At 43.9% G+C, this 15,000-nt stretch overlaps 4 protein-coding genes and 2 non-coding genes across 6 annotated transcripts; 1 reads left to right on the top strand and 5 right to left on the bottom strand.

Moving 5' to 3' along the window:
- Positions 1-650: 650 nt before the first annotated feature.
- LOC136418835 (5.8S ribosomal RNA) lies at positions 651-805 on the bottom strand. The gene has a single exon (XR_010752961.1). It is a non-coding gene; the product is annotated as a 5.8S ribosomal RNA (ribosomal RNA).
- Positions 806-2,260: 1,455 nt separating this feature from the next.
- Positions 2,261-4,190, bottom strand: LOC136418836 (small subunit ribosomal RNA). Its single transcript, XR_010752962.1, has one exon. It is a non-coding gene; the product is annotated as a small subunit ribosomal RNA (ribosomal RNA).
- Positions 4,191-6,643: 2,453 nt separating this feature from the next.
- On the bottom strand, positions 6,644-7,554 carry LOC136418829 (histone H1-like). The gene has a single exon (XM_066405057.1). It carries the CDS (start codon positions 7,453-7,455, stop codon positions 6,664-6,666), a length of 792 nt encoding a protein of 263 aa, XP_066261154.1. The 5' UTR covers positions 7,456-7,554; the 3' UTR covers positions 6,644-6,663.
- Positions 7,555-8,779: 1,225 nt separating this feature from the next.
- Positions 8,780-9,207, bottom strand: LOC136418826 (histone H4). Its single transcript, XM_066405053.1, has one exon. The coding sequence runs from the start codon at positions 9,114-9,116 to the stop codon at positions 8,805-8,807; it is 312 nt and encodes a 103-aa protein (XP_066261150.1). The 5' UTR covers positions 9,117-9,207; the 3' UTR covers positions 8,780-8,804.
- A 212-nt stretch (positions 9,208-9,419) lies between these two features.
- LOC136418830 (histone H3) lies at positions 9,420-9,906 on the top strand. Its single transcript, XM_066405058.1, has one exon. It carries the CDS (start codon positions 9,495-9,497, stop codon positions 9,903-9,905), a length of 411 nt encoding a protein of 136 aa, XP_066261155.1. The 5' UTR covers positions 9,420-9,494; the 3' UTR covers position 9,906.
- Positions 9,907-10,571: 665 nt separating this feature from the next.
- Positions 10,572-11,031, bottom strand: LOC136418831 (histone H2A). Its single transcript, XM_066405059.1, has one exon. The coding sequence runs from the start codon at positions 10,995-10,997 to the stop codon at positions 10,620-10,622; it is 378 nt and encodes a 125-aa protein (XP_066261156.1). The 5' UTR covers positions 10,998-11,031; the 3' UTR covers positions 10,572-10,619.
- Positions 11,032-15,000: the final 3,969 nt, after the last annotated feature.

Raw genomic sequence — 15,000 nt, forward strand, 5'->3', positions numbered from 1 at the left:
TTTCTTTTCCTCCGCTTAGTAATATGCTTAAATTCGGCGGGTAGTCTCACCTGCTCTGAGGTCGAAAAATTTATATTTTTCGTTTCGAGAGAACGAAAAAACAGACTCCGGTCACAACGACGAGAGAACGATCTAAACGCTTCGATCACATATAATATTAATATAATATAATATCATATCATATCATATCATATATCATATATATATGATTCGACGTCGTTTTCCGATCTTACACAACGTGTAATGACAATCGAAAATATCGGACACGTCGATCGCACGTTAAAAATCTACAATTCTCTCGTCGACCGGCGACGTGTGGCACGATAATTCGCACCGCACGATCCATACATCTCCTCCTCGTAGTCATAGACCACGACGACGAGATACGCTCTCACGTTTTAAGACGTCGCGTCACTCTACCTACATAAAATAAATATATAACGATCGGAATGCGAGTTAGTATATTTTATGGTAATATATCATCTCGTTTCGACGATCTAAGGTAGAGTGACGCGTGCACGTCCATCTCGCTGCGACGTCGCGGCGCGACATCGAAACAATAACACATCGACGTAATCGAATCATGCTTCGTTCGTCGTTATCGTAACGTTGTCTCTTCGTCGGACGCCGAGCAGTCTTTGAAATAGACACGACCCTCAGCCAGGAGTGGTCCGGGAACAGAATCCGAGGACCGCAATGTGCGTTCGAAATGTCGATGTTCATGTGTCCTGCAGTTCACAAGTTGACGCGCAATTAGCTGCGTTCTTCATCGACCCACGAGCCAAGTGATCCACCGTTTAGGGTAATATTTTTTTCTTTTTTTAACAACGACGAACGTTTCGGACGATACATACTAACGCTACGATTTTTACGCGAGCGCACAACAATCGTCCGAAACCTTACGTGTGTTGTTTCAAACGAGTGTTACTTGTTCAAATGGTTTGTGGTGTTTGTTTGTTTGTTTAAAGACGGCGCTCTCAATATTTCCGTTAGCGTCGACGCGCGACGAACCACCGTTCGAAACACTTACTCCTCGTAATTTAAGCAAACGGGAAGTGTCTCTCGGCTCGTCGACACGACTACAACCGGTCACGATCGCCGTCTGTAATTTTTAGACGAAGCTGTTTCACACACTCCTTCTCTTTTAGGCGTAAAGAAACTCCGCTAACCGAAAAAACGTCGTAACGTCGTCGGGGTTCGTTTCCTTTCTATTACGAAAGACTACGAAACGCGCGCGACGTACGTCACCACGAAACGAACGGCACGTGAAATCGGGCGAAAATCCTTTACGACCACGAAAATTAGCAAAGCGCGCGCGAACGCGCGTGCCATTTCTCAGGTACCCGAATCATCTCACGGCAGTTTGCTTTAACCCTTCTGTCTTCTCTATAGAGCCTTACGTAAACTACACAACGTCGCGAGAGTACGTTAGACGATTTCTCTTTCTCTTTCTCTCTCTGCATCACGCATCCCCTCGTGCAAAGCACATCCCCCGTCGGTGGTAGCTGCGCGCGTTTGTATGTGCGAGAGATATTATCTCGATCGAACGAAGTTCGGCACTTTGTCGTCGTCCTCAACAGCAGCAGCACATCCCGAGGCACACACAACTTTCGTCGTCTTCATTCCTCCCCGCTTGATCGTCGTCGACCGTGTAACGTAAAGCGTCACACGACGACCACTATCTTATACGGGGGGGGAGAAGAAAATGCCGGGACGACATTACTGGGAGAGGACGTCGTCAAAAGAACAACGCAGACACGTACTATTAAACGTACGTCACACCCACACGCAAAAAACCACCAAACGACGACGAAGTATGAACCTCGTCATCAGTTAGAGTCTGTCTCGAGAGGGAGTTGGTGTGCTTAGAGTTTTTCTAAGCGTCTAACTCTCGCAACGTACATACATAAGAAGAGAAGACTATTCGTTCGATTAAATATAATCGTGTCGCGTCGCGCGTCGCGTCTCACCACCACCGCCGCCGCCGTTTCTATCATTTTCAATTTCACACCTCCATCTCACCTTCATCTCTACACACCTACCTTCTACCTCGCTGTCGTAAGGTACGCGGCGCGCGTGATTTTTCCACGCGACGACGAACGACATCGAAGAAGAAGAAGGAGGAGAGGAGGAGTAGGAGGAGAAAAAAAAATAACAACGACGACGACGACGATGATGATATGATGACGACGACGACGACGACCACGACACAAGTCACATACTAGCGTGTGTGTATACATACATATATACAAATACACTGTAATGATCCTTCCGCAGGTTCACCTACGGAAACCTTGTTACGACTTTTACTTCCTCTAAATGATCAAGTTTGGTCATCTTCCCGGACACATCGACGACGCCGAAACGCCATCGCGTATCGGTCCGAAGACCTCACTAAATCATTCAATCGGTAGTAGCGACGGGCGGTGTGTACAAAGGGCAGGGACGTAATCAACGCGAGCTTATGACTCGCGCTTACTGGGAATTCCTCGTTCATGGGGAACAATTGCAAGCCCCAATCCCTAGCACGAAGGAGGTTCAGCGGGTTACCCGGGCCGCTCGGCCAGGGAGGACACGCTGATTCCTTCAGTGTAGCGCGCGTGCGGCCCAGAACATCTAAGGGCATCACAGACCTGTTATTGCTCAATCTCGTGCGGCTAGAAGCCGCCTGTCCCTCTAAGAAGAAAAGTTTGTACGCCGACAGTAAAAACCGCGCACGATCACGGGGCGCGAACCCCGGACCGGCGAGCCTTTAGGATGTCAAAATACGCCTATTTAGCAGGCCAGAGTCTCGTTCGTTATCGGAATTAACCAGACAAATCGCTCCACCAACTAAGAACGGCCATGCACCACCACCCACCGAATCAAGAAAGAGCTCTCAATCTGTCAATCCTTCCGGTGTCCGGGCCTGGTGAGGTTTCCCGTGTTGAGTCAAATTAAGCCGCAGGCTCCACTCCTGGTGGTGCCCTTCCGTCAATTCCTTTAAGTTTCAGCTTTGCAACCATACTTCCCCCGGAACCCAAAAGCTTTGGTTTCCCGGAAGCTGCCCGCCGAGTCATCGGAGGAACGTCGGCGGATCGCTAGCTGGCATCGTTTATGGTTAGAACTAGGGCGGTATCTGATCGCCTTCGAACCTCTAACTTTCGTTCTTGATCAATGAAAACGTTTTTGGCAAATGCTTTCGCTTCTGTCCGTCTTGCGACGATCCAAGAATTTCACCTCTAACGTCGCAATACGAATGCCCCCATCCGTTCCTATTAATCATTACCTCGGGGTTCCGAAAACCAACAAAATAGAACCGAGGTCCTATTCCATTATTCCATGCACACAGTATTCAGGCGAAGTTTTAGCCTGCTTTAAGCACTCTAATTTGTTCAAAGTAAACGTGCCGGCCCACCTCGACACTCAATGAAGAGCACCGCGGCAGGATTGAGTTGGGCGCGACCCTTGCGGGCCGACCCACCGGCAGGACGTCTCGCGACTCGCCAGTTAACACCGCGGACGATGAACCAGCGGCGCGAGACACAAATTCGACTACGAGCTTTTTAACCGCAACAACTTTAATATACGCTATTGGAGCTGGAATTACCGCGGCTGCTGGCACCAGACTTGCCCTCCAATTGATCCTCGTTAAAGGGTTTAGAGTGTACTCATTCCGATTACGGGGCCTCGGATGAGTCCCGTATCGTTATTTTTCGTCACTACCTCCCCGTGCCGGGAGTGGGTAATTTGCGCGCCTGCTGCCTTCCTTGGATGTGGTAGCCGTTTCTCAGGCTCCCTCTCCGGAATCGAACCCTGATTCCCCGTTACCCGTTACAACCATGGTAGGCGCAGAACCTACCATCGACAGTTGATAAGGCAGACATTTGAAAGATGCGTCGCCGGTGCGAAGACCGTGCGATCAGCGTAAAGTTATTCAGAGTCACCAAGTTGTACGATGACGAGCGCGAACCCGCCACCGATTGGTTTTGATCTAATAAAAGCACTCCTTCCGTCTCCGGTCGGAGCTCTGTTTGCATGTATTAGCTCTAGAATTACCACAGTTATCCAAGTAAGTGTGGGTACGATCTAAGGAACCATAACTGATTTAATGAGCCTTTCGCGGTTTCACCTTAATTTGGCTTGTACTGAGACATGCATGGCTTAATCTTTGAGACAAGCATATGACTACTGGCAGGATCAACCAGGGAACTGTACTCTTGTTTTGTGTGGTCGGCTCGTCATCGTCGCGTCTCGTCTCGTCTCGTCTCGTTTGTCGAGACGACGACGACGACAACGACGACGACGTTTCGGACCAAAAAACAAACACCAGTCTCCCCTCTCCGCGCGAACGCGACACGTTACGACGACGCGCGACAGCTATATATTAACACATAGCTGTGGTGCGCTTAAGCCGTCACAACGTGCGCGCGGCGTGTGGAGACCGACAAAAAGTCGGAATTTCGCGTGCGTTCAGCGCGTCTAGAATACGGAAAACCGTTCAAGACGCCACGCTCTCGAAACATTTCACATATTTTTATCAAACATTGTTTTTTCATATTATATATTATAATATGTGTATATAAAAAAACACGTTCAAAACGGAACACGATCGACCACATCCGCACGTGCAAAAACCAAAGTCAATAATTAAATTTCTTCGCTCGTAAGAGAACTACTAACTTCCACACCACACAACGAATTATCGCTTCGTCGCGCGCGTTTCGTCATCGTCCCGTGCGAGTGCGAAGTTCTACACATTAATATTAACCGAGATTTAACGCACGCACGTGTATCGTCAACCGATCCGGAACTCGACATCCTCTCGACCCTTCGCTAGATTGAAAGCGACACGGGATTCTCGTAGGAACGTTCGGTTCAAAATATAATCTCACTCGGAATCGGGAGAGCTATCGCAAAGTTATCAACGAGATCGTATCTCAAAAATTTCTGTATATTCGATTGCATGTAGGACCGTAACGTTGCTGCTTAACAACGCTCGCAGAGTCCGCAATCTCGCCGTGAGCACTGCCTATTGGCGTTTTTTCTATTTTAGTCGGGGAGGAGAAACACGAGACGACGGTTGCCGTGTGTCAGTGGCGATGATCTCTCTTGTCACATACACTCGGCAGTCACAAGGTCTCTCTGTAATCGATCGATCGATCATCGCACACACACACAACACTCGGCGGTCAACGTCAAACAACAAAAACCATCACACCGTGGTGGTGGGTTGTGTCGTCGTGTAAGCCCACACAAAAAACCACCAACGAAAAACAGAACGCCTTTATAGACTAGAATCCGCTTGTTTTTATACCACCCGTGTATCGGAAAGAAAAAAAAACTTTCTTTTTTCACTTCCCTTCAAAAACGGGCGTATATAGCACATGCGTTTCCAAACGGAGGAGACATTGCAACGACCGACCGACCGGTCGGCGACGCGTCACCTCTCACATAAGCGCAGTGGCCAGGTGCCGTCCCGACTACTCGCCTGTCGACACTGTACCCTACAAATGTGAAAATGTAAAGGCATTGCGATCACGACCGACCGCAATTCCATCCTCGCGAGCGACGGGACATCGTTCGAGTCGTCTCGTTAGTGTTAAAATATAAATTGGGGACACGTAAAATATAAACTACGGGCACGTCGGAAACGTATATAATGTAGGGGCACGTAAAATATAAACTACGGGCACGTCGGAAACGTATATAATGTAGGGGCACGTAAAATATAAACTACGGGCACGTCGAAATATATATAATGTAGGGGCACGTAAAATATAAACTAAGGGCACGTCGAAATACATATAATGTAGGGGCACGTAAAATATAAACTACGGGCACGTCGGAAACGTATATAATGTAGGGACACGTAAAATATAAACTACGGGCACGTCGAAATATATATAATGTAGGGGCACGTAAAATATAAACTAAGGGCACGTCGAAATACATATAATGTAGGGGCACGTAAAATATAAACTACGGGCACGTCAAAAACAAAGGAGGGTCACGTGGAAGACAAATACCGATGCCGGCCAATCTATCCACTGTACGATCCATAAGAGTACTATAATAGTTTTTCCTTGTGTTCGGACTATTTCAAATTTAAATTTGCAAGTTCGACACATGTAAAATGTAAACTACGGGAACGTCGAAAAATATAATTTAGAGGCGTGCAACACATAAACTACGGACACGTAAGAGACAAACTCTGGGAGGATACGTAAAATGTAAATAATTATGGTCATGAGGAAAAAAATACCGGTGCCGACCAGGCCACCCACTGTACGACTCTTAAGAATAATATGATAGTTTTTGTTGCATTCGGATTGTTTCAAATTTTAATTTGGAAGTTCGACACATGTAAAATGTAAACTACGGGCAAGTGAAAAATAAATTAGAGGTATGCAAGTTATAAGTAAAAATGAGAATGATATATTCCTACTCGGAACGGATGAAAGATTCAGGTAAAGTAGGATACTGGAATTGGATGTGGATCGACGATGTGTGTGTGTGTGTGTTTCACGTTTCTCTTTTTTTTCGATATATTTGTGGTTCTGAAAAGAACCGATTTGTAGGCGCACTAACGCCACTTCTCCGGTATTCTTTTGTTTTGTTGGAACGACGCGAATCACCGTTATTCTGGAGCCACTCTCCCACACAGTCACCAAAACTATAATTTTACTTCTTTTTTTTCGGAGTTGTCGGTGTTTTTTTTTTCGAAGCAACGGCAGCAGCCGACGCACTTTTTGCAGTTTTCGGTTTGGGAGCTTTAGGCTTTTTCGTAGGTCCGGGTTTGTTCGATTTTTTCGCTTTCGACGGTGATCTACCTTTATTCGTCGAGGTAGCTGCCGATGAAGCGGCTGCAGCGGAAACCGTTGTCTTTTTCGAAGTTTTCTTTTCGGCAGTGGCCGTCTTCTTCGTAGCTGCCGAGGTTGTAGTCTTTCGCTCGGCGGCGGCCGCTGCTGCGGCTTTTTTAGCTTTGGGCGAAGGGGCCGATTTGATTAGCTTACCCTTAGTATCATCACCACCACCACCGCTACCACTACCACCACCGCCACTGATTGCCTTGGTCACCGATCTTCGGGGTTTACTCGCCGTTTTCTTTTTGTTCTTCTCGCCGGCGGCTTGTTTAGACGTTCCCGAACCCGATGCGGACAACTTAAACGAACCCGAGGCTCCTTTTCCCTTAGTTTGTACAAGCGCCCCGTTGACGACGGCCGTTTTAAGATATTTCTTAATAAACGGGGCTACCTTTTCGGCATCTACCTTATAATTGGCGGCGATATACTTCTTGATGGCTTGCAAAGATGATCCTCCGCGTTCCTTTAAACCTTTTATTGCGTTCGTTACCATTTCGGAAGTCGGCGGGTGACTCGGCTTCGATCTTGGATTCTTCAATTTCTTTTCCTTCTTCGAAGGAGAACCGGCTGGCGTTGTCCCGCTGACTGTTGTACTTTCCGTATCGGCCATGGTTAATCACAAAAACAAAAAAAAAAAAGAAGAAAAATGTCACAAAAGCACGTGGGTACGAACGCACGCACACGCACACACACGCATACACACACACCACACGAGAATAGGTGAAATCGAAATTACGAAATTACGATTTATAGGCGACAAGAAAGACGACGGCACGAATTGGCGCGTACTAGCGGCAAGCAAAACGAAACGGAAATGACTCGTTGGAATTCGAACGTTGGGACAATATTAAAAAGGACGGGCGGAGGACTGAACGGCACGGCGTAGACGATCGACGGCTCTCGACTTGCTTTACACCGTCGACGTGTTAGTGGCTTCCCGTTTAAGTAACAAATTTCCTTATTCATCACGATATATCCGTTAATCTTGGGTTTTAGTAACGTTTCGCGAACTATGGGCTTTACGTCGACGAAGTGAATCGCCGTAAATAACGCATTTTAACCACCGAACTGACCGATGTAATAACACGTGATCAACGATTTTGCATCAACGGCATAGTTTGAAATCGTACATATCGGCACCGCAACAAATCGAACGTAGGAAGATGACGAATTTCGACAAACGGGTGTATACCTTTTGCCGTGGTATAATCGACAATTGCGTCGACGTCGAGGCAGGATCCTTAAAAAAATAAAATACGTTCTAGTGTCACCCCACCGAATCGGGCGACATTTTAAGCAAACGCAATCGACCAAAAGTGCTCGTAAAATGTCAATTTTACCGAGATTCGAAAAGTATCGTGTAATTCTCTGAGCGAAAAGGCACAAAACAACGGCTAAGCGATCTATTTGATGACGATTCGGTCGTTCCTACGTTTAGTAGTCGAAATCGTTATGTATTAGATATATGTGCGCACACACACACACACACACATGTACATATATATATATATAATGTGTGTGTGTGTGTATAAACAATATCAATATTTTATGTGCTACATAATAAGTTAAGCTATATATCGAACATCATGGATGACATGTTTATTTGTTATAATTAATGCATATTTAAATGACATTCGATCGCAACGGCATCACAGGACGACGAATTAATTAGATAAATAGATATGATAAAAACTAAAATTCCATTAAAGCAAAAAAAAAATCTGTGAAAGATTTTCTTTTCGAAAATACGTGTTGTGGCTCTTAAAAGAACCGATTTTTTTTTTTTTTGTTCCTTACACGTGAGACTCAACATGATGCCTACTAATCATTCTGTTTGCAAATCACACGCACGCACACACACACACACACACACACACACACACACACACAGTCACATAGACAATCGGGCGGCGGCGACAGCAACAGCAACAGCAGATACACGATACACAATCAACAAATCTAACCGCCAAATCCGTAAAGAGTACGTCCTTGTCGTTTCAACGCATATACAACATCCATGGCGGTGACGGTCTTTCGCTTTGCGTGTTCGGTGTAGGTCACGGCATCTCTGATTACGTTTTCCAAAAATACCTTCAAAACTCCACGGGTTTCTTCGTAAATTAAACCGGATATACGTTTCACCCCGCCACGTCTTGCCAATCGTCGAATCGCCGGCTTAGTAATACCTTGGATGTTGTCACGAAGCACCTTACGATGACGCTTAGCACCTCCTTTTCCCAGACCTTTTCCACCTTTACCTCTGCCAGTCATCTCGATAACTGCTGTTAAACGTTCGTGTTTTTTATTTTCTTGGAACTTTCGAAAGCGGGATACACAAACACTAACAATACGACAAGAGACGACACGTCACGTCAACAATAGCTGGACTGCCGGCGAAATTTCAAAAGCGTCAATTTTATATTCGGTTCGGAGGCTCCGCCCCTACCTAGTCGTTCTCCGCCAATACCGTCACGAGGCGACCGAACAAAAGCGGACGGCGATCGAGCGGTGCGTTATTTTCGTTTCGATCGGCGTCCCGTGTGTCGTTAGTCGTGTTCGTTGTCGCTCCGTGTGTTACTGTTTGTGTGTGTGTGCACGATTGATTTGTGAGATTCTAATTTCGTTTGTTCGTCGCAAGAAAAAAAAAAAATGGCTCGAACGAAACAAACTGCCCGTAAATCCACAGGCGGAAAAGCTCCCAGGAAGCAGTTGGCCACGAAAGCGGCTCGTAAAAGTGCCCCGGCCACGGGCGGAGTGAAGAAACCTCATCGCTACAGACCCGGTACGGTGGCACTTCGAGAAATTCGCCGTTATCAGAAGAGCACGGAACTCCTAATCAGAAAATTGCCGTTTCAACGTCTCGTTAGAGAAATAGCTCAAGATTTCAAGACTGACCTGCGTTTCCAAAGTTCGGCCGTGATGGCACTGCAAGAAGCTAGCGAGGCCTATCTCGTCGGTCTGTTCGAAGACACGAATTTGTGTGCCATTCACGCGAAACGCGTCACCATTATGCCTAAGGACATACAATTGGCCAGACGTATCAGAGGCGAAAGGGCTTAAGGTAAAACTTCCCGATTCGAATCAATAGTATATTACTAGTAGCAGTGGAAGTGCAGATTTTGAAGGAGAGCGTCCGAAAAAAAAAAACAAAAACAAAACGGTTCTTTTTAGAACCACAAAACGAAATTGAGAAAAGAAAATCGTCGGTCGATCATCGTCGATAACATTCGATAACTCCTAGTCGTAATAGAATGTTAGTGCGTAGTTAAAAAGGAAGGGAACGAAAAAAAAAAAAGAAAAGATATCTCCTTAATGGCGTAGGACGAGTAGAGCGGTCGAAACCGGCGTTCTGTTTATCTACTACTACTACTAACACCGATACCGACCAGTCTACTTACGGTACGACACTGCGAGGAATTTTAAAGATTTGTTGCACCGTGCACACGACCACACTTTCGAAAAGCTTCGCAATTCCCAATACCATCGTTCTATTATTAATTGTGGCACGTATGTCCGACACACAAACACAGTGTGTCTGCGTATGTATAGTTAAAATATAACGAGAGAATTGTACAAGTGTTATCGAAACGTTTTTTTTTTTTTTTTTCTTCCTTCAGAAAACTAGGACTAAATCTATCTAATCGACTACTCGCAGTTCGATTTTCTTTTATGTATAATGTCGTTTTGGTCCTTAAAAGGACCGATTTTCATTTTCTTATTGTGTTCTATCGGGGTGTCTGATCGAACAAAAACAAACAAACAAACAAAAAAAAATTACTTGGTTTTGCTGTCGGTCTTCTTCGGTAAAAGTACGGCCTGAATGTTCGGTAATACACCGCCCTGGGCGATGGTGACTCCTGAGAGAAGTTTGTTTAATTCCTCGTCGTTTCTTATGGCCAATTGCAAATGCCTGGGAATGATACGGGTTTTCTTGTTGTCCCTTGCGGCGTTGCCGGCCAATTCCAACACCTCGGCGGCCAAATATTCCATTACCGCGGCCAAATATACCGGAGCTCCGGCTCCCACTCTTTCGGCATAGTTTCCCTTGCGAAGTAAACGATGAATTCTTCCGACCGGAAATTGCAAACCGGCACGGCTGGAACGTGACTTTGCCTTTCCCTTCACTTTACCACCTTTGCCGCGTCCCGACATTTTGTTTTCTTTCTTGAAGTAAATTAACGAACACACACACACACACACAGAGAAAGAGATAGAGAGCGAGAGAGAGAAAAAGACGCACAAGCACAAACGACAAAGAGAAAAACGAACCGAACAAGTATAACTATCGACGACAACGACGACTACACCACGAAGCGACAACGACGAACCGTTAAAGTAGAATGAACTGCTCGCTCGATGCTGGTTGATTTTTATTGGTGACAGTGCTGGAGTGCACTCTTACACCTTTGTGGGCAGTTTCGAACAATTGGTTAATTAAGACTGTAAGTTGTTTAATCAATCAATTGATCGTTGGGGAGTTTTGCACGTGTACTCACATACATACGTTTTGTGACGTGTGTGCGTAAGCGTGCGTTATGGTAATGGTTTCCCATGTTTCGTAGGTTTTATTGAGGTGTTATGTATTGATTTGTGTGCGTGTAGGACTATACTTGTATTGGGGTTTTTAGATTTTTGTGTTTGGTTGGATTACCGTTTGGCTCAGGGGCAAACGTTTGTTGGATGAGGGGATTTGCGTGTTGTTTAGTCTCTTCAAAAAATTTTTTGTGCCTGTTTTGTATGTATTTTTTTATTGTTTCGGTGTTTGTGTCATTCCTGATGCATGAATTTCTAATGTACCAAGGAGCATTGGTTATTTGTCTAAGCATTTTATTTTGGAAGGTTTGAATTTTGAGAATGTTCGTGCTACTTGCCTGACTCCAGGCAACACAAGCATACGTCAATGTGGGACGGATGTATTGTTTGTAAATGAGAAGTTTATTGCTTAGGTTTAGTTTGGATTTACTGTTTAGTAATGGATACATTATTGCTCTTTTACTGTTTGCTTTAGTGATTTGTTTGTTAATGTGTTCACACCAAGTAAGTTTCTTGTCCAAAGTGACTCCCAAGTAGTTGACTGAGTTTTTCCATTTGATTTCGTGTTTGTTAATGGTGAGGTGATTTTGTGGGTTTCGTTTTTTGCGAGTGATTTGAATTGCTTCAGTTTTATTTGAGTTTATTTTTATCTTCCATTTCTCAGTCCATTTTTCAAATAAGTGAAGTTGGGTCTGAAGTCTTATAAGCGTCCTGGCAGTGCTTTTGTCTGTTGTGAAGCAACAAGTGTCATCGGCGTAGATTGATAGTTCGGTATGAGGGGCTTTTGGAATGTCGGCAGTGTAAAGATTGTAAAGATGCGGGCCTAGGACAGATCCTTGAGGGACTCCTGCTGTCATAGTTTTTATGAGGGATTTGTGATTTCCGAATGTTACTTGAAATTTTCTGTTGTTTAGGTATGTATGAAGAAAGTGTACGTAATTTTTTTCTAAGTGGTATTGGTTACATAGTTTATATATGAGTCCTTCATGCCAAACTTTGTCGAAGGCCTTTTCAATGTCTAGCATGACTAGGCCAGTTGATTTGTTTTTTTGAAGACCATTAATTATGTTTTCGGTAATGCGAGCTAGCTGGAGTTCAGTGTTATGATGTTTGACGAATCCGAACTGTTCTTTTGGGATAATTGCTTCTGTTTTGATGAGTAGTCTTTCAAGAAAGACTCTCTCCAGGATTTTGGAAGACGACGCAATTAAACTAATAGGTCTCCAATTTTGGGGGAATAATTGGTCTTTATTAGGTTTCGGGATTAGGATTATATTAGCTATTTTCCATGGATCAGGGAAATGGTTCAGTTCGAGTGATTTGTTTATTATGTAAGTTAGTTGTTCCAGGTAAATGTCTGGGAGGTTTTTTAGTGCTCTATTGCTAATTAAGTCAGGTCCGGGAGCTTTTTTATTTTTAAGGTATTTTATTATTTTTTTTATTTCTTCAGTGGTGGTGGTAGGGATTGTGATGGGTACATGGTTTTGTGATAGGTCTGTAGCAAAGTTCTCAACGTATTCTTCGAATTTCCTATAGTTTTTTGAACTTTTATTGGGGCTGAATTGGTTTTCGAGTGAGTCGGCAAAAGTTTCAGATTTGTCTTCTTCACTGAATACCAGTCCGTACGGACCATGGATAGGTTTGTGAATCGTTTTTGGTTGAGAATTGAGTTTCAGAGCTTTCTTTATGTCCCAAAGTGAGTTGTTCTCTGTGTTTAGTTCTAGTAGAAGGGTTTCCCATTTTTTGTTTTTGTGTTTTTTGATGTCATTTTTGATTTGATTCGTGAGTCTGTTTGCTTTTGTATTTATATTCGGGTCAAGGGTTCTTTTTGCCAGTTTTTTGAGTCTGTTTCTCTCTCTAATTAGATTTCTTATCTCGTTAGGAAGAGAATATAGATTGTGGGTGGGGCAAGGGAATTCTTTGGTTGTGTGGGTTATGGTTTCATGTATTTTTTGAGTGAATAAGTTAACTGCTTTATTTAGTTGGAGTGGGTTTTGAACAGGAGGTAGTGTGAGGGGTTTTGTTTCAAGTAAGTTCTTGAAGTCCCTCCAGTTAACTGCTTTTCGGGTTTGAGGTATGTATATTGGATTTGATCCAATAGTGATGAGGATAGGAGAATGATCTGAGCTTAGTTCGTCAACATTTTGTATGTGTATGTCTGTGTTTAAGTTTCTGTGTAGTGCTATGTCGAGAATATCAGGAGATTCATGATGAAAATGGGTAGGCTCTAATGGAGCTGAGATGCAGACATTATTTTCCATGGCGTATTTGTTCAGTCTGATTCCATCCGCGTTACTGGACCTACAGCCCCACGTTTTATTTTTAGAATTTAGATCACCGGCAATTAATATTTGATTATTGTTGTTAAATATGTTGTCAAGATCTAGATTATTCAGTCTTTTTTTGGGGGGTTTATACGTCGAGTGTATATCTATAGGGCCAGTAGTTAGGTAGACTTTGATTGAGGTTTGTTCAAGTGAATCCAATTTTGGTGAAGGAATTAAGGTGTGCCTGATTTTATTTTTGATTAATATTGCAGTGCCACCACCACGATTGGTAATCCTGTCGTTTCTGTAAGTTGTATAGTTTTTGATAGTAAAGTTTGTAGCCGGTCTCAAAAAGGTTTCCTGAATAAGTATTAGGTCATATTTCTCTTCTGTTACTAGGTTTGCCAGTTCATGTCGTTTGGGAAATACCGAATTGGCATTCCAACTTAAAATTGTGATGGAGTTAGGTGTTATTAAGTTCGCCATTGCGGAGTTGTTAATGAGAGGACGTGTGGGATTGTTATTCGTTTAAACGATTGTGTTTAGGGAGTTTAGTATGGGGTTATCCTTTATTAGGTTGGAAAGAATTTCCACACGTACTTTCATTTCCTCTGGTGAGAGTGATAGTAGTGTAATTAAATTATTACTAGGAGCTTTGTTGACGAGTTTAGTAATTTCTGTTTTATTTTTGGGAGGGTTTTGTTGTGTTGGCGGAGGGGGAGGTTGGGTAAGTTGTGAACGTTTGCTCCAGTCGTATAGTTTTGTCTTGCTAGGATCAAGAGTATTGGTTTTTAGAGGTTCAGATTTCTTTTGTTCTTGAAGGAGACGGTTTCTGGGGTTTTTGGGGCACTTAGTATGGTTGGCCGCGTGCGGTCCGTCACAATTTGCACACTTGAGGGAATTGTTGTTCTTGTTGGGGCAATTTAGATGGTAGTGATTACCTGCACATTTGTGGCATCGCGGTGAGGCACTGCAGTTTATTGAGGAGTGTCCAAATTTTTGACAATTTTTACACTGTGGGGGAAGGTTGGTGTGTCTTTGTGCTTCGATTTGCACTGGCATATAACACACATGTTTCTCATTGTAAAAATTATCTTGTGATTTAGGTAGAAGTATTTTGACTAGTGATGTTTTTTGATTTCTTGAGTTTCTGAGTCGATAGCATTCTATTACTTCATATCCTTTATCTATTATGTCATTTTTGATGTCGTCTATGTCTATGTTTATATCGAGACCTTTGATGATGATGTTTAATTTCCTGTCCTCGGGAAGGAAATATGTATGGTATTCTACTTTATGTTGCTTAAGTAGTGTAGTGGCTTTTCGGTGGTCGTCTGATGAATCTGGGAAGATTT

Source organism: Euwallacea similis, unplaced genomic scaffold, assembly GCF_039881205.1.
Source record: "Euwallacea similis isolate ESF13 unplaced genomic scaffold, ESF131.1 scaffold_110, whole genome shotgun sequence".
In the NCBI taxonomy this organism is placed as follows: Eukaryota; Metazoa; Arthropoda; class Insecta; order Coleoptera; family Curculionidae; genus Euwallacea; species Euwallacea similis.